At 39.4% G+C, this 20258-nt stretch overlaps 1 protein-coding gene across 1 annotated transcript in view; it reads left to right on the top strand.

Annotated features, from left to right (window-relative positions):
* The window catches only part of LOC139685709 (uncharacterized), a 115767-nt gene that overhangs the window by 91453 nt on the left and 4056 nt on the right, over positions 1 to 20258 (top strand). The window contains exon 2 of the mRNA XM_071582771.1: positions 19767 to 19854. Coding sequence (XP_071438872.1) covers positions 19767 to 19854 — 88 coding nt within the window. The remainder of the gene's footprint in view (positions 1 to 19766; positions 19855 to 20258) is intronic.

The raw sequence follows: 20258 nt of genomic DNA, 5'->3' as shown, positions 1-20258 counted from the left end.
CAAACAAGGCCTACCGTGGCATGACAAGCCGTGGCATGAGAACGGGGGAATCGTTTTTGAATGTCCGTTCATGGTTTCTCCATTCCTGACCTTTGTATTTCTTCAAGCCCTCGTGAATGGGTGTGGGGGGGGGGGGGAGGGCTCGAAATAAGCAACTCTTAAGAGGCTCACCACTCTCCACCTTCAGTTGACACTCCATTGTTCCCTTACGACCCCTCTCCCGTGGTCCTTCAAGAATGTGATTAATCACTCGTCCTTCATGCGTCCTGCCGAAGGAGGGCACGAGTTTGTCTTCTGCGGGTGAGAGGTTGATGTGTGGTGGGAGAGGAATTTTTCGACCGAAGCCATTTGCTCATTTCACGGCACTTAATGCAGTATATCGATCATTAGTCCTTCAGTCCGAAAGTTTGGTTGGCTGCCAATCTCCATTCTTGTCCATCCAATTCTATTATTACTCCGACGCTCTTATTTGTCGTCGCGGTATTGAAATATTAGCTATACTCCCTCTAAGTACCAAATGTCAATATGCGTAGGTTGAGGCAAGGTAAGAAAAATCACCTCTCATGGATGATAAGACTTCAGATGGCGTGGTAGTGGATAAATACTAGAGACATTGTCACGAAGAGAGCGAGCGCTTTCACAAGCGGTCTCATGAAATTACAGCTATCTCCCTTCCGCTCCTTATATCAACGGGATTTTCAGCCCTCCTGGCTCAAGCCCTAATTTTTCCTCTTCCTATTTACTCGTATCTCTTCCTCCCTCTATCCTTCCCCTTTCACATTCCAGAGCTTATAATTCTCTCTTTTTCACCACCCAATCTTCAATACCCTGTAATTGAGAACAATAGGAAGTATTTTACTGTTCCTCGTATTCTAATCTATTTCTTTTTCTCTTTTTTTATGCACCATTTTAATGATTTCCTTTTTCCTAGAAGCGAAAAACTTCTTCACAATGGACTGAGGTAGATGTCACTCAATATACACATTTAGAAAGCCTAATTCTAAGAGGAAAACTGTAGCTAGGTTAGTGAAATCTTGGCTTATTGTAATGCGTAACTTCATTTCTCTTCCTCGCCTTTTCCTTCGCCGTCGCATCGTTCCCCAGCCCCCTGCCCTCAAGAAGATCCTGTTACCTTCGGTAAATAACGGGCTAATTTTTATCCTCATCTAAATAATTTCTCCATTTTGGGAATCCTTCTTTCGCGAGCTTTCCCCCTTTCACCACCCTGTCCTTAGCTAAAACCTTTACTAACTTTTTTATTTCTAATTATGCTTTTTTTCGCTCGCATATTTTTAAATTTTGCCTTTCTGGGATCAGGCGTGTATGCAGGGGAGGGATGTACATTAATGAAGGACACAAAACCCTCCCTCATCAAAGGCTCCTTGAAACGGAAATGCTGAAATTCCAATGAGCTGTCTTACGTCGGGGAAGTACTAGAGTTGGTTTGGTGAATATTGTGGTCGTTCTTGTGTTGCCCCTAGCAAATAGCGAATCAAGTAGCCCTTTTGAAATATGTTTATTTTCTGTCCCTAAGGTCACTTCAGTACCTATGCTGGTAGTCCGAAAATACGGGTGTCTGAAATCAAATGAAGAAGGCAAGCGTCACAGTACAGGAAATTATAGTCCTTATTTAAAATATTCGGAACCTCTATTCCGTGGCTTCACAAACACGTTCAAGGCAAAAACGTAGGCGTGATGGAATAATTTTCATATTTTTATGTGTATATCTACTACTACGACCCTAGAAATATGGTGGACATCCCAGGTATTCACTTGGGGAAGATCAGAATTACGGACCCTGAAAAAGTATTCAGATCATACGTTATTTTTTTTTACTACGCGACGTGCCGGTTCAGTTCATTTGAGGTAAAATTTTTGAATTTCACTTTCTTGATCTTCCTATACCCTTGCTTTCGTGATAAATTCACAGACAACACATTGGTGGACCCGTGATTTCATTTTTATTGACTCATCACTTTCACATACCACACAACGAGCACCCCTACAGACAGTCCATCTCATTTTGATACACCCAATGGTTCCCCTTGGTTTTGAAATATGATTAGTGGTATGGGGTTTATACTTTAGTGGTTCATCTAATACTGAGTCCAATGAAAACAATCCAGTGTTGTTAGCAATTACTCTCATCTTACTTGTGCTATTCCTGTTTAAAAAAACAAAACTAACATTTAGTAATGCATAATATAGTATTTGTTATCGCGATCATATTATAAATACAAATATAAATTGAAGACAAGCATTATGAATTAGCGACATTACTTCCTACAATGATCCCACGTAATATGTTTTCCAGGAAAATATATTTACTTTTCTATGTTAATCTCTCTGCGTTGTTTTCTCTTTAGTAATTATTTTCAAGCAAACAAAGGAAAATCTGTGCTTACGTTTCCCCTCATACGTAGTTGCAGAATGTTTCCTTTCACTCAAGAGTCTTGTGCGATATACTCCCGCTTACCTTGCTAAATGGTAAGGATATTTTGACTACTTAAAACGAATATAATTTCTACGTTACTATCCCAATTTATTTGTTTCACTGGCAAAAATTAATATTCTGTGGCAAAGTAAATAATAAAAGTAAATAATATCTTTCAAATCACTACCCCTGAAATTTTCGTTATAGGTATTATTTTGTTTGTTAAACACGTTTTCAGTTGCAGTTTTGTGTCAATAGTTACTAATTATTTGAAAAAATCAAGTTTAGTGCACCACTTAGGCTGTTTAAATGAATTTATCCATTTCTTCCATTCAATTAGGCTCATTTTGATCATTTTTTTGGTGGTAGTTCAGGATAAATTTGTATGCATGTGAAAATGTATGTTTTACAAAATTGTTGGAAATGCCAAAGTTGAAGAGGATATTTATTTCCTACAAATCCGTCATGAGACAAAATCACTCGATTCTAGGCCGAGAGTCGAGTTATAACATAGATAATTTAGAAATTAGGTTTCAGTTAAAGTGTGTAATATAAAGTTCGTAGTAATTCATCTTATCTATGGTTGTTAAATTGTGTTGATTTTCACTTAATGATTAAGATTTTGCCGAGAAATTCGATACAATAATAATAAAATGATCCTCCTCAATTTTCACTTCAAGTGGGTTGATTTTGATCAAAAGGCAATGATAACATCTTCGGGTTTCTATTGACCGCGAAATCTCAGTCACGTACTTGCATACATACAGATATGAACACTTAACTCACGTGCAATTATCATCGGGAAAATGGTTCAGATGTGTTAACGGCTACTTCATAACACGTGTTTGCATTGGTATCTTGAAGTTTATTTTTTCATGAAAACATGAAGTGTGTACTTTCCCCTCTATTGAGTACACGTTCCCCCAGCCGTGCATTGCGTCGCCCTGGCACGCCGCCAATACAAGCCATGGACGCCGTTCTACCCCTTCCACTTTTCCCCTCCCAAATGAGCGTTAACGGGCAGCCAGCGCGGTAAGGGAACCGCTGGTTGACGATTCCACTGACGTATTACAGAAAGTAGAAACAGCCAATGGCTTTCCCTTCTCCTGACCATGCCCGCAGTGGCCGTTTGTTGGAATTCAATCAACTTGATTAGGTTCGATTCATGACGCATCCAATCTTGCTGTTCGTTACTGAAATTCGTAGTCATTTCACTAGCAGATGGCATTTCCTGTTAAAATAACACCTCGTAGCTGATTTTAAGTTTATTGTTTGACGCTCTCATACGGCTCATCGACGGCACAAAATTAAAAAAAATGAATCTCCTAGTGGTCGACAGGAAATGAGTTCTCAATTATTTTCGTACAAAATATTTTTGATGAATATATATGTAGTCAAAATAAAAGTTAAAAACTTAATAATTATTTTATAATTCTTCAAAAATTATGCATCATGAATAGATTTTAATCAATTAATGCTATGAAAAGTGTGGTATAACTTACATGATATTATTTCCGTCATGAATTTTATTTAATTGACTTCTATTACAAGAATTAATCCTTCGTCTTATTTTTTCAATTCTCGCGTTTAAAATTATAATTGAGAAAAAGGTGGAGCTATTAATTTTTATATTCTGACCTTTTTAATATCTTACAGCGATATTCTTTAAGATTTTTTAGTCAAGAAATATGCAGAGATATCTGCACAAAGAGTTTAATGGATGGAAGCAATTCGTGGAAAGCTGCATTAGATTATATTAGGAATAATAACGATGTTGATTGCTCGTTTCGTATTCTGGTGCAAATTGTATTGACTATCTAAACCGTATATTGGTATTGGCGGACGGTCTCCACCCTTATTTCGTTTGATTTGCATAACAGGAGACACTAGCCTCTCAATACTTGTAGGGCTTCAGCTCTCCAAGAGATTTAACAATCTTTAATTGATACTATATTTAACTATACATTTTTTCATGTCCATATTTCCATTATCTCAATAAATGAGAATTTTATTGAAATATTTATTTGTTCTTCTGCATCTTGCAACTTTATTTTTCTCTTTGCCTGACGCGAGCCTTTTCTCAAAAACGTATTCGTTGTGTTCTGAGTTCGTTCCTTTTTTTCTTTAGGAACACTTTTCTAATTTACTTCATGTTTACTACCACAATATTTTGATTGTATAACCACCATTATTCGGTACATGACTCTGTCTTTCTTATTTTCCATTACTTGTCTAAGTTTAGGAGAAGAAAGGGCTACAGTAGTCATAATGTAATCCATTGGTCCCCAAAGTGGACGCTACCGCCCCCCGTGGGGTGGTGCTCTAGTCTATGGGGGTAAAAAGAAGGAAGCGGCAGGGGGGCGATTTGCGAAGGCTGGGTAACCTTCTATTTGTCTCCATTTGAAAGCTTCGGTTTAAAAGTTTATATTGTTTCCCGCATCTGGAAGTAATTAAACCATATGTATACATACATTTTAAAGCATGAACGATTGAAAAATATTTACAAGCCTTTCTCGCGCAAGGACATTGATGAAGGGGTTTAATCTCATTGGGTCTATCGTTGGCACAACTTAACAACACTGAGTACTTAGGCAGAAAGGTTCAGTGTGAAAAAAATGGGTGTGAATCCAAAGAGGAATCAGCTTATCTGATAATTAGATGCGGTGGTTTTGCATCACATCACACCTGGATAATCATTTAAAATATTTTTCCCGCATTTAAATCCGAATTCATATGAAGCCCTCGCATTCTATGGGTCATGTGAAAAGGGAGGATAAAAAGCATGGGTTATTGCCGAGGTTAAATGGAGAGTAAATATTGAAAGGAATGGAGAATCCGGAGTAAATGTTTACTTTCATGGGACGAGCATGACAAAAATACGTGATTTTCATTCTCATCAGGGTCCTGGAATTGCTTATTCTCCGGAACAAAGGATACTGGAAAATCGATTCCTGAAACGGATCTGAGAAACGGGAAAACCTTTAAAGTTCGCCACAGTCGTCTAGTAATATTTTTGAACGAATGAAATACCCTTGTATTTAGTATGGCGAAATAATTTCTCTCCAGCCCTTCACGGAACTGTCCTTTACTCCTTATGAATATGATATAGAACTCAGTTGTGTGTGGACCTCTCACACGTTGAAATGAGTATAATTCTCCAACGGCACGAAAAACTGGGCATACGGTCAGGCATGAGGTTCGTTGGCATTTAGGAAGCTTAATTGTCCATTTCGATTTTAGTTGATCCGACGACTTAGGCTATATCGCTACTATCTATCTCATCTACGTAAAATTAGAACAAACGCAACGTCCATTCCTTAGGCGAGATTCAAGCTCGGGACCTTCGGGTTACCAGGTCTGCATATGACCTACCTAGTCACCGCATTCGGTTATAGTATTACGCTATAGTATATCAGAGATAACTTACCGGAAACTAAAGCACTTTTTACATCGTTTCAAAATTACTTTAAAATCTTTCATCTTTGTGCTTATGATACTCCCTCGGAAATATCAAATGTGACGAAGTCATAGCTTATTGCTAGCGTTTAGTTTTTTATAGACGAACCGCCATAGTCAAATGTGGCAGATGGATAGGTACAAAATAGGGTCTGTATAGGAGGACGAATAAACTTATGTAACTAATAATCAAACTGTAACCCCGTGTATGAAAACTTATTCAATTAAATATTCCATAACTTTTGGTTATTTCCTCTCTTTAGCTTACACACAAAATTTTCGCTGACTCCAAAGTAGATGTCTCAGAGTTGTCCACAAATTTTCGACCGGAAATCGGAAAGATAGCCAATTTCCGGATCGGCAGTCTTTCTCGATTTACGCAGGTCTTCAATTTATAGAGAATTTGCGTGAGCTGAGTCGCAAAAATCTATGCTCATGTCTGACAAATTTGAGAGTGATTAAAAATAAATATGTCTACCATTATGACTCTATACAGCGATTGAACCAAAGAATCTTATCGTATGAGGGGCAAGAAAATGCATATTATTTATACGAACGTATTTTTTCAAGTTGTAAATAATGTGGACAATTGAATAATTTAAATAACCCATCGAACTACCCTGATCAGCCTGAAGATTGACTATAAATATTTCGTAAGAACTCGACCTCGCACTAAGGACTGCGATGGCTGAAATTCAAACATTGAGTAGAATTGCCTTGCCAGCTCAAGCTATGTTTTCAAGGAATATTGAATTTTTGTAAAATTATAAGAATTGGATTAACTTGGGATCATCCAGATATACGAGTATCCCTCCCTCGCATCGTCCAGATTTGAACCCGGGACCCTTCGTCCAGTAGTGTAACAACTGAAGGGTCGCCCGCTAAGCTACCTCACCAGCTGAAAAACCATTTGAGATAATATTTATCGGTTTCAATGGAAGTCAAAGAGAATTTATAGATTAACAAATATCATATTTTTTACCCAAATTTTCTCTGGAATGGACATTTACTTCTCCCCTCCCTCCGTCCTAAGGTCCGCTCTGCGGAAGAAAACCTATTTTAACCTTCCGACCTCTTCCGCCCTCCTCAGCCCCGAGTGTGCCTTTCACCTCACTGCGGGGCCCCATTGTGGACTGCGACCGAGACCCTCCCCCCTTCTCCCACTAGTGAATTCGCTTACCCCCTTATCCTCCTCATCTCTATCTCTCTCCCGCGCAGAGGGGAAACCGTCTGTGCCTATCCCCCCTCCACCTTCGTCCCCACCTCACCACGCCAAAGCAACCACGGGCTAGCTGGCGGGTTGGCCGAGCTCGCACGCTCTCTTAGTCGTGATTTACCGCCTGGCCATCTCGCAGACGAGCACCACCTGGGCGTCGCCGCCTCCATCTCCCTCTCGCCTCCATCCTCTCACCTACCCCCACTCCTTTCACCCTCGCCCCCCTCCCCCACACTCCTGCTGATGACGAATGTGTGGCCACGCGGGCTGGAAAGAAGGAAGGCTGGCTGAGTAGAGAATGTAGCGTGCGGTGGTTTGCATGCAGGTGCGGGGGTCAAAGGTCAAAGGGGATGGAGCGAAGCTAACTGGGGAAAGGGGAGAACACGAAAGTTAATGTTTTTCTGCATCGATTGCAGCTAACGAATGAATCGATGTGATTTCGTTGTGGGATACCGACGGGAGTATCGTGTCTATGTGTAAATATCACTCATGATACTTCTGGACGTTGCCTCAAACCGAATGAGGTCGGCACTCAGGGAGTGCTTCTACTCCCCCTTCATATTTCGGACGACAGAACTACAGCCCAGGGAAATAGCGGGGAATAGATTGCCCAGCAAACTGATAAACAAACTTCGTCATAATAGCAACATTGGAAAATATTGCAAACAACTATTCAAATAAACTTTAATTTTCCATAGCTCACCATTATCTTCAATGTGCATCAAAACTGAGTGGTTTGACATAGTTCACCTTTTAAGTTATTCTGCAGCCTAACTTTTCCTCTCTTCACATTCAATGGCCCTCACGGCTGCTTTTGTTTCATGTCTCATCCAAGGTCTTCCTTTTTTTGCGTCTCAAGTGATAAGTTTATCTCCATTAGTAGAGAACGAAATAATATATCAAAAAAATCTATGACACAGTAAAAACACCTAGTATGGCAGTATGTGCCTTCCATAATGAGAAGAAATTGAAAAAAATACAAGCGGGCGAAATGAGATATTGGGTAAAGGTAAAAGGGTGTCCTAATCAGATTAAACTCCCAATTTAGATATGCGACCAGAACTAAGAATTCATAATCTGGAGGAATAATTCATAAATAATAATACAAGAGAAAGGAAACGGAGACTATAGGGAAATAATGGATGACACCAGATTATTCAAACTAATAAGAACTTACAAAGAAAGGTAACAGCGGGTAATAGATACCAGCCGACCCACGACAGTATTCTCACGACACATGTCGTGATTCTCACGGTCTCCCTTTTAAAATGGATGCGGGCATATGCCATTCATTTTCATGTATTCCATTTATCACTCTCTACGTGCACTGCAACGTTCGTACGTCCAATGATGGAAATCCATCAGACTAATTCCATGACCGTTACGTTAGTTTTATGACGAACTCGATGTCATAGTGGATTATATTACATGCTTTCAAATTCATCGGTAGCAATTCCAGTAGCGTATCAAGCGCGCTCCAAAATTCTGTAAATTATCGTCTTCAATTTTCTTAGTTAGTCTTCGCTTGATGGGTGGAATAATATGCTAAACTGATATGCTTTGGTAGTCTTCCGCGAAGAAAATATATCCGGGTTTATTTGAGTAACTTGACGGACTTATTTTAAAAATTGCCTTGTGGCCATGCATGGTAAATTACATTATTGTTCATGGTTACATTGCATAATAATTGTATGAAGCCACCAATTAGTGTTAAATGATCTGCAACCTTCATTTTTTTAAGTTATTCCTTTAAAATAACGTAAGCTGATATTTGATATCATGTAAGAAGAAATTTAAGCCTCAAAAATATAAAGCTGAATAAATTAGTGAAGTCATTCAGCCTTGTTCAGATTTCACGATATCATAAATTTGGAAAGAAATCGTATAAGTACTTTAATTTTATATGAATGTTCATTTACTGGCGGATCCGTTAGTATGATGTACATTGGTCAATTTAAATTAACTATAACATGTACCTCCTACAAAACTGAATCAGATAAGTTCTTCAAAATATGTATAGGTTTGCTCAAGTATTTTCTTTGGAATATATTCAGCATAGTTAGGAGAGATGTAGTGGAAGTTCGTCATTATGAGGAAAACAAATTTGAACTTTTCCAGAGATTTTCCCATCCATCACTTCTCCGCGTATTTTACCATCTAACCACGCCCTACCCTCCACTATCAGTATGTGTCGAACAACCCTTCCCTGATAATGTGTCCTCCTTAGAATCACTTACCTCATCCCTCAACCTACCTCTATCCCTTCCATGTCGCCTTCCCGCCCAACCCTTCCTTATTCTTCCCTCCTTCCTATCGCCAGGATACCTACCTACCTGTCACTATCCTCTCAAATAATGACCACAAGTGCTTATCTTTCTCCCTCTTTTTACCTCTCCATTTCTTTAGTTTCTCTAATTCTTTGGGTTTTCCATATTTCCTCTCTTTGTCCCGGCCTACCTTACTCCTCCCTCTTTTCCTTCCCCCTTCCTTAAACAGGCATAAATATGATGTATCATAATTTGAATCTTGTCTTGTAACTGAAGATGGTTCGATCAACTGAAACACGTTGTGCGTTACAAATAAATCTGTGGAAAAGTGAAAATTTGTTTTTCTCATAATTTTATTTGGAGGTGTTTCTCTGGGTTTCTTAGCATATATGTTGTCTTAAGCTTCTAGGAATATCTGTTATCTTAAGCATAAATCCATTTTATTGGAGAAGCATAACCGCTCTTTCTTATTTTATCTGACTTAACTGTCCATTAAGGTGGGCGCTTCAATATCTTCTCCTTTGTTACTGTTTTTGATAAACCCCGTACCCATCTTCCAATATTAATGTTATTCCCCAAATTAATTTGATTGACTCAATTAACAAAAACTCTTAGCAGCTATTCCAATAACCACCTAAACTCTTGTCTGGTTTTAATGAATTTTTTCATCTGTTTAGTTTAGTTGAACCATTTTATTATAATTCAAGCGTATGCGAACGAAAATCCAACATATAGTATGATATCTGTATTAAATATATGATTCTCACTGTATTTATTTTAGAAATGTTATCTACACATTAACTGTAAAACTTGTATGGTATTTTTATCAGTCAATTATCTGTAACCAAATTTTAGTTTTAGTTAATAACTTAGTTTTTTATTTTTAACAGAAATTGTTTGCTTAATAAAAATTGAGTCATTATGTGGGAATTAGCCGCTCAAATCCTGTGATATCTAGTATATGTCCTATCCTTAGTTCACAGGAAAAAAATACAAACGAGAGTAATAACTTGGCTTTATATGACCCAAATACTACGATTCACAGTCAAAGTCTCTTAGCTCAAGGACGGGAAAATTTTATTGTGAGAAGCAGGGGTTCCAGTCGTGCAAACATACTGGGAAAAAATCTCTTGCTATCACAGAAAAATGCTATTCTTTTAAATTATATTATCTGCAAAAGTTCATAAATGCCGTAAACAAGTATTAAGCATAATTAGTTTGCGATATTCAGTTTTCGGCATTCAGCGCAGGTTTTTGGCTGATGCTGCTGTGCACGTAAACCATGTGTGTCCAGGACATGGCTAAAAAAATCGCATTCTTCACTACAACAGCTGAAATGTCTTCCGCCAGTGAAAATGTATACTAATCCTAACCAAGGCGATATCAAATTGAGGGAGTTCATCTTTGAGCATAGGATTCCAACAAGTATAATTGACCCTTAACCCTTTCAGAATGATCACGACCTTTGTCCTTTTATTATTGAGCTTTTAAGGAGGAAATCTCTGTTATCGAAATAGCAACTCGTTCAAAAACACGTTTTTTAGAACTAAACCCAATTGGATAAATATAATTTTTAAGTCCAAATAAATAGTAGTAATCTGGTTGTAAATTTTTTCTTTGATTACATATAATCAATTGGTAATTGAGTACAGTATTGGAAAGAAAATCAATTTTTTATTTTATTCGTTACAGCCTCGGGAACGAATGACCTAGTTGGTAGTATGTAATTCAATTAAAGACTATTTCTTTTCAAAGGGCTGGTCACATCCATGCAAATTTTTGACCGTGTGTTGACACTGCAGGTTTCCTGTTTTGACGGTTCGCCCAATGAGAACTTTCATGCGGTTTATTTCCTTAGCAGGGCATAGACTCCAAATAAAATTCCCCACGGTTTTTGTGAGTGATGGATTTCATAGGCCTTCTGCCGCAGTACATCTCATCGCGATTCAGCCGCTAGCTTTGCTGAGTACTAGACCGAGACACGCAAAGGATGGGGTTGACGTGCCGGCTTTCTGTGGAGCTCTTCTGGTGGGGAGGACCCCGCTTAGATACCGACGATGGGGGTGGGATAATCAATGATACTCAGCTTTTCAGTCGAGTGAAGAGCACTTCGAATACCTTGCCAAATCCAGAGAACGGGTGTTTAACCGTTGATCTTCCCCTACTGAGCTTTGTCTCTCTGCTTCTCTTTTTCCTCCCTTCCCCCTCACCCTCATTCGTTCCCTATTCTAATATTTCTCAGGCTAAGGGCACCGAGGACTACCACATACGTACGAGGTCCAATCTAAACACTACGTGCAGATCTACGTACATTGAGAGGTTTGCTTTCAAGAGTTAACCAGGTTTGTTCATTTTTAGTATTTTTTAAATTCCTCTTGGAATATATTGGAATTTATTAAGGATTGATATTTATTTTTATAATTTAATGAATATTTATTTATCACAACATATAGGTGGTTTGGATTATGCAAACGCAAATGTGAACGCCTATAACCGTATTCGGTGTCTAGTCGAAACCTTTCAGAAGAGTAATCGGATATATTTAAGAATATACTTCTTCAAACTCATCCATTATTCACTGAAAAAGGCAAACTGTTGCAGTAATCATAAAAGTGAATACATTACCGTATAAATTAGTTGAAATGGCCTTACACTCTTACTTGATGAGATCATTTAGTTAGTGATATCACCTTCATGACCAACTGAAAAAAGCAGGACTTTGCTAGAACTGCGCATATCATGTAGAATGGATGCATCTAATTGAAAGCATTTTGTTTGGGCTATATTTACAAAATCTTTTTCGTGGCTAAATCATACTTCAACGTTCCCCAATTGTGGATCGGTAATCAATGGGACAGTCGCGCAACTATATTTCATGTTGGGCATAAGCAAATTGGAAAACGAAAAGAAATGAACCAAAATTTAAATGTTTGGTGGAACTACTAGCTCCAATGACACTGCAGAAGATGTTGTTGGTTTTCTTTGAAGAAAAGAATTTTACATTGCCCATATTTATTCTTCCGAAACTGCAGGAGGTATTGGTGGCTTTCTCCAAAGAAGAATTTGAATTCGCCAAATTCAACTCCTATATTATACAGGGTTCGTCCGTAATATAAGTGTACTGAGCTCAGGAAAAAAAATTTATTACACTTTTACATATCTTAAGCTAATATTCCTCAAAATAGGACCCTTGTGAGTCGATACACTTGTTCCAGCGGCATTCCCATTCCTGGAACGCTCCCGCGAAGGCATCATCGGGAACCTCTCGAAGACTCGTCGTCGACCTCTTCTCTGCCCTCCACGAACATCTTGTGCCTCCGAAAGATCATGTTTCTGGACATGGCTGACTCCCCGTAAGCCTGGTTAATCATACCGACAGTTTCGGTAGACGATTTCTCAAGCTTTACCGCAAATTTGATGGAATAACGCTGCTCCAAAAACTTCGGCATCGCGTTCCGTGACGTGGGTCGAGCGTGGAGGTTCGCGTTAACAGAGCTCCTCACTACACCACAGCTCAGAGCCGACTGCCTTTTTCAGCGTCGCTTGCCAACATACCCCCCTCCAATCGCAGCCCGTCAGAGCGGTGCTGGGCGCGCCTGGAGCGGCGCGCCCAGCCCAGGAGTCAGTACAGTTATTTTCCGGACGAACCCTGTATATTCAACGCTAGATCTAAAATATAGCTACATTTATCATAGTATTTAGGATTATCGACCAACTAACTTCCTAGAAATATTGGAGACTGGACCTATAATTTTTATGTCCCTGTATATTTAATTTTAATGTGGCATAGTGCTGCTACTTTTGTTCATTCCGTGTTTGTTACAACACAGTCGTGTTTCTCGATGCTTACAAAATTCAATGCAGTACATGATTCGACGAATCACGTGCTGAATTGAATTCACTGCACGATTTTGATTCGACGAATACTTCGCTGAGAATGATGACCGTTCTCAGTCCTCTCAATCGGATGACGGGGGGGGGGGGGGTTGACCCTCTTGGTTTTTGTAGTCCACCCCTACGTAAGAGGAACCTCATGCGTCTGCTGAGTGAATCTCAGAGGAGAACGTGGGGTGGGCCATGAGAATCTTGGGGTGGAATTTGCGCCGGGCCAGTGCACTTCCGAGAAGGTGCCTAACTTCGGAACACACCTCGATTGCGGAGCGGAGACTCACTGCGGCGCAAAACTCGTTAGTAAGCCATACAACATTCCACCAGGAGATTGAGAGGGAGTGGAAAGGGAGCTGGAGAACCTACGTGATGGGCCCCAGTTGTCCTGTTGGTTCCACCGACGGGACGGCTCTCCTCCGGGAGCGTCCGCTGGGGCGGCGTGGGATGATGGAAAAGGAGGCGGCTTGGCTAGGAACGCCTCCCGACCGCAGGCGTCGGAGGAGGGAATGCGGAAAGCAACGAAGGGAAGAGTCGAACCGTGAAATCCGGAGTGGGTGATTTTTTCGAGTGAGATAATTTGGTCGATGGGCGAGGGAAGCTGGGGATGTTGGGGATGAGGAGCTTAAATCCCTTCTTCCGGATGCACGTAAGATGTAAGCAAATGGAAAGGGACTACTGTCGGATTCAAAATGATAAATCTCTGAGCCTGAAAGGTTTGTTTCTCCGGTCTCAATCGCCTTAGAAGGAAATTCAAAACACATTCTGGAAGTCTCGTTCATGTCAAAAAATATATTAATTTCTGCAGAAACATTTTGAAAGAATAAATCACAAATAAGGGCCGCGATAAATGGTGGCGTGCGAATTTTCGTTTTGCGATGAAAATTGATGAAGAACTATTTCACTAATGTTCTTGAAACTACGACCACCAAGTGAAGGTACCCTAAGGTTTGTCGATTATTGGTTTTGCAAGAATACTAAATCCCTCTGTAGATATTGATATTTGTTGAAAACATCTATGACTGCCGTCAAATGTTACTTCTTTTTTGGTCAAGGTGCACGTTTACTCATTAATACATGTAATTTCATGCAATGGATTGGGTATTTCCGTAAGTCTCTCATAATGTGCTGTATTACCTATTGCAATTGAGATCAAAGAGAATGCCTTGCAAGTCCTTGTGTACACATTTGAGATTGGTGCGCGGGGAAATTCTTCAAAAGATTCGAAAGGACAACTGGTAGATTAAGAAAGATAAGAGTCATGGATGTGGCGCGGCTCAGATTATTATATCCGCTCAGAACCCACAACTGGGGCTTATTTATTTAAGTTCGAAGTCATTTCACGAGATCTTGTGTTTGACAAAACGGAGCCTAATGATGACAATGAATCTCTCAAAACACTCTTTATTATTCATTATTTACAAGGACTTTTAATATTAGGGGTTGTCTACCGGTGGTAGGTAGGTTTATATAGACCCTGAAAACTATTACACATTGCCATCTTCTTCTCAAGAGCACAAAACTTAAAGCAAATGGATAACCGTAAATCAGCCTTATATACATGTATTTTTTAACTCCCTTCATGCTGCAAAAAAATTAGATTCTTTTCCTCCCTCAAACTTGCTTACTCACAAGCCTTCCTTCCATCATAGTTTTCATCATCATATTACCTTCCCTTCATCTACATCTGCGTAATTTCCCGCAAGCCACCGTAAGGGCGTGTGGCGGGGGGTTTAGGGCACTACCCGTAATAAGAAAAAAAATCGCATGCAGAAGCCACAAATTTATGCAATCCATGTACAAAACATGGTAGGCATTCATGCCAAAACCCTTACAACCCACACACATGCTAACACTCAAACTACCAACGAACATAAACGTGCTTCTACAAATATACCTGATGTCTCTGCAATGTTTAATTTTGTTCCGGCTTATAAATTCAATGTTTTTAATGTTTCTAAAATGACTTCGGTTTTTTACTATTATGATTCCTGATTGCTCGGGGAAAGAATGAGTATTTGTATCTAAGTGTACTTCAATCTATCTCCCTTAATTTTTCTTTGTGGTCTGATCTACCTTAGTAGTGTGGGTCATTATAATTCCTTTAGTGTCATCGCAAAACTCCTTAGTTCAGAGCCTATCTAAAAGTCTACTTGTTTTCGTATCTCAAGTGGCTCCCAGCCTAAATCCCCTAAGAGACCTGTCCCACTTGTGTTCTTATTGTAACAATTTTCAACGAATCTGGCGGATTTTCTTTGGACTTTTGGATCTAATTCTTATTGCCAAAATTTCTCCCAAGGATTCCAAATACTTGCGGTATATTCCAAATGAGGTCTAACTAGAGCAAAATAACACTTCTCATCAACTTTCTCATTTCATTTCCCCCCACCCGTTTAATGAAGCCGAGTTTTCCAAAGAAATTGCTGGAGATGCCGCAACAGTAACTTTTAACGGAGTCATCCGCTAATGTGCATTTCAATGCAATAATTTCAGAGTGTAAAAATCATTCGCCTTGACTGGGATCCCAGTCAAGGCGAATGATTTTTACACCCTGAAATTGGTGCATTGAAGCCGAGTTTCTTTTAAGCGGACCCGCATAATGCCCTGATATGAATTCCCCATGAAAGGCGTGATGTTAGAAGTACTCCCAAATATTTAACTTGATTGGCTGTAGTTGGTACTGAACCCTCTTTTCGTTGTTAATGTCCTGTTCGCCACTCCCTTTGTTCCAAAATTTCAAAACTGCGTATTTGTCTATATTAAGTATTAATCCCCATTTCTTTCACCAATCCGAGATTGTGTCTAAGTAGCTCGCGATCTAGTTGGCTCCTTATTTCTCTGTATGCCACCTTGTCGTCAGGAAATAACCTGAGATCATTATTGTATGTTAAGAATAGGAGCGGCCCTATAACACTTCCCTGGGAGACACCTGAAGTTACATCTCTATCCGTTGAGCACAACCCATCGATGACTAATATTTGTTTGCGACTTGACAAGAAGTCTTTAATCCAATTAATAATTTTCTCATTGATACCAAAGCATCTAATTTTGTGTAACAGTTTATTGTGTGGGACTTGATCGAAGGCTTTTTTTTTAAATCTAGGTATACTGCATCGACTTGTGTGTTGTTTTCTCCCGATCTAAATATATCGTTAATGAAAAGACCTAATTGTGTTTCGCAAGATCTGCTCTTCCTAAATCCTTGCTGGTTGTGGCTTAATATTAACCTATTATTAAGAATTCTCATAATGTTACTCACAATAATGTGTTCTAATATTCTACAAGATATCGATGTTGAGGAAATGGGTCGGTAATTGGTTGGTTTATCCCTATCGCCGCGTTTATAGATGGGAGTTATATGGACTAGCTTCCAGTCGCGAGGCACTGAGCCTTCTTCTATCGATTTTAGAAAAACAGTATGTAAAAACGGGGTAATGTCTTCAGCTAATTCATTCAATATTCTAGCAGATATTTCTTCCGGACCAGGTGCCTTGTGTGCTTTGATAATACGGAGCAGATGTACTATTCCCTGCTTGGTCAGTGTTATATCGCTCATGTGTCCCCGGGTGGGTGTGAAGGATCGTTTGGTGCGTTTGTGTTTTTATTGTAGACGCTCTGGAAAAAATGATTTAAAATATTTGCCTTTTTCACGCTATCTGCAATAATTTCTCCGTTTTCCGTCTTCAAAGAATGTACAGTTGGTCGTTTACCCTGTATTTCCCTAGCATAGGACCAGAATGACTTGGGATGTTCCTCAAGATATTCGGTTGGCATCCCTTCCCTTCCTTTCATCCATTCTAATACCTTTAGATCACTCCCAACAACATTATTCGGTCTCTTACTTCACTATCATTACTTCGTTTGCCGTCCTTTTAGATTATTTTATTTTCACCATTCAAACATTTCGAAAGCCTCCAAATTATACTTTTCTGTTAAATGACCAAGTTTTGGAAGCATACAAGGTATGATGTAGGCATTTTTATAATGCACATATGAGTGTTTTTAAAGGTCTCGTAAAATTCTCCTTATTTCTAAGAAATTGGCTCAAGAACATCTTCTATGGAAAAGGAACCGTCCGTAAATGTCACAATCTTATCTTTTTTGTATTTTCGTCTCCCCGCTTCCCAAGCTTCTATATTAAGAGACACCCTCCCGCTTGTGTAATATCCCTATCAAATCTGTGCTCCTCTTTGATATCAATTCGTAATCTGAACGCCATATAGAATGAAAAATCGATAATTATCGTAATAACAATGTATAATAATTGAAACTCCGTTTGTAAAAAGGTTATTACTCCTACCTTCTTGTATTTTTATCAGCTGAGTTGAAAAATTTGTCTCGCTACAGGAAATGACCCATCCATAAAAGTCCACCAGCGATTGGGGTAGGGATCCGTGAAGTTGGATGAAGTCGGATATGGGGGAGGGTGGGAGGATAAAGCACTAACGCTAGAGTATTTAATGCCGTCGGGGATCAAAAAAGTCCTAAAACTGCGGACATCTTTTATTGACGGGCCCTGAGTGACGTTCCCTTCCCGAAACTCCCAAATTTTCCCCAGCCCCCCCTTCCCCTTCCTCCTTCCCCCGCCCAACCCCGACTCCTCAAACAAGGTCACGTCAATTAAATGAAGAATACCAAGTATCTTTCCACTGTCCTTTATTCCCGTACAACTAGTTTCAACGCTCAAGCGTCATCATCAGGTACGTGATGATGACGCTTGAGCGTTGAAACTAGTTGTACTTGAATAATGGACAGTGGTAAGATACATTGTATTCTTCATTTAATTAACATGAATTTCCATAAAGTTGAGCCGGGAACAATTGAAGGTCACGTCAATTATATTTTACTAGTATTATACCGTTTAAGATATGTTTTCGGTGAAAACTGACTGATCATTGCTGAATTTCCTAGATTTGTCTAACGAGATGCACTCTGACACCACACACTATATTAAGCTATCCTTCGATACCTTATCCTTTCTACCTCCCTTCATTCCGTCCAAACTGCCTATTCTTTTCCTTTTTCCACCTCGCCAGCCTAACGCAATCCTCTCTACCTCAGTCTTCAAAATTCCATCGCCAATCAGCTTTATCTCCTTTGGATTACTCTCAACAACCCTCTCTCCTTCCCCATCATGCCTAATACTTCTTTGTTTGTTTTTCTTTCGGTCCATTTTATCTTTTCCAGCCTTCTCCACTCCAGCATCGCATAAGCCTCCAAACTACGCCTGCTTCAATTACTGTGTTTCCGTGCCGCACATAAATGCGCCCCATATCAAAGTTTTAACGAGTCTTTTCTTATTATTCTTAGCTAAAGACCCTTTCACACAGTTCACCCTTCTTGGGAAAGATTATTTTCACATAACCTAATCTTCTTCTAATGTTCGTTCTACTTTGATCATCTTGGTCCGCAACACTTCCGAAATACGTAAAACTGTCCCTCTTGCTCCAGTTTTTGCCCCTCTGTTTTAACGTTTTACCAAGCCTTCCTCCTACTTGAAAACCTCAAAACATTTCTTTTGCTTACATTAATTCCCATCCCATGCCTATCACACTGACTTTCTAGTGAGCTCAGAAATGCTTGAAACTCTTTGACTGACTAGAAACTAATGCGTGATAATCCGCAGGCATAAGTGATTAAGTTAATCCCCCTCACTTCCATTCTTATCTCCGGTTCCTCCCATGCCTTCGGGGACATACTACTACAGGTTGCAGATAAGCCAGAAATTTTCCGTAATGGAAGGTGAGTTATATCGGGAGGAGGGGTGAGGTTGTACCGAAATTGATATGATTGAAGTTGCTCCTGAGGCAATATATAGGCAACGCATATATAGGCAACGTAAGGTGATACGCTTATATCTGTGTTTAATTTATTTATTTATGTTACCAGTTGACCATCTTCAGTTCGAAAACCAACTTCGGTTCCTCATCTGAATTCTGCGATGGGTACAAAACGACATCTAACAACAACAGAAGAATCGGAAAAAGCAGTATCTTCCCGTCGAAAGTAATTTTACAAATGCCGGATTTCTCTAGAAGCCAAATTTTGCTAGCAGATTTTAAGAACTTTGTAGCATGCGTTAATGATTGGTGAATGTCATTTGATGTCGAGTTTATTAAATATTTTGTGATTCTTTTATTTTGTTTAGGGTAAAACAGAATGGGGATGAATTCCTTTTGCGGGTATGATTTTGTGGTTTTGGTAGCAGAGTGGTGGTGTTTTTAGTCAACTTTTATCTATTATCACTTCCAGTTGCAACATGTTTTTCGCGGAGACGTATATTATGCAGTCGGTGATCTCGTTCAAGGAGTAAGATGAACGCATTATCCATTCTCATTCTCTGCTTCGCGATAAAGCCATTATCAGAGGTGTTTCAGATGAAGATCATATTTTGCGAAAGTTTGACGAGTCAAACTCCCAAAAGTGAAGTAATTTTAGACGTTTTAGAAGGTGTAATATGCATAAATATGTATGATCTAATGAGAATTATTTCTTCTTTTCTTTTCAGAGGAATCACTCACGTGCAACGTATGCGACAGATACTTCCCAACCATGAGGCTTCTGGCACAGCACCAACAGAAGAAGCGGCATTTCGGGTGAGTATCCTTGTTTCACACGCTTGACAACCATTCCAAACCAACCTAAAATTGGGAGTGAGTGACGCGATGCATGCAAACATTTCTGGCCTGCCTCTGGAATCCCAATAAACCTATCCTAACTTTTAATCAGGTTTTTTTAGGACCGAACCCGCAGAATTGGTAACAGTCGTGCCTGAGGTCGATCACAATTCGAACCCGTAACTTTTGATATTTTCAGTTGACAGACTGACACGTTATCCACCAAACTAATCCGATGGGTAAATCCGTAGAAATATTTAAAAAATCAATTTATTCATATAAGACCGTGTGTTTCAAATCTTGGAAAAAACTATCTTTTGTTGTTTATTTTATAGACATTTTCAGTAGCAATGTAGCCATCCACCTGATAAACCTGGCAATGT

Source organism: Hetaerina americana, unplaced genomic scaffold, assembly GCF_022747635.1.
Source record: "Hetaerina americana unplaced genomic scaffold, ioHetAmer1.1.p SCAF_1, whole genome shotgun sequence".
NCBI lineage: Eukaryota > Metazoa > Arthropoda > Insecta > Odonata > Calopterygidae > Hetaerina > Hetaerina americana.
The sequence above is the reverse complement of the archived record's forward strand: the minus strand, read 5'-3'. Positions and strand labels throughout refer to the sequence as shown.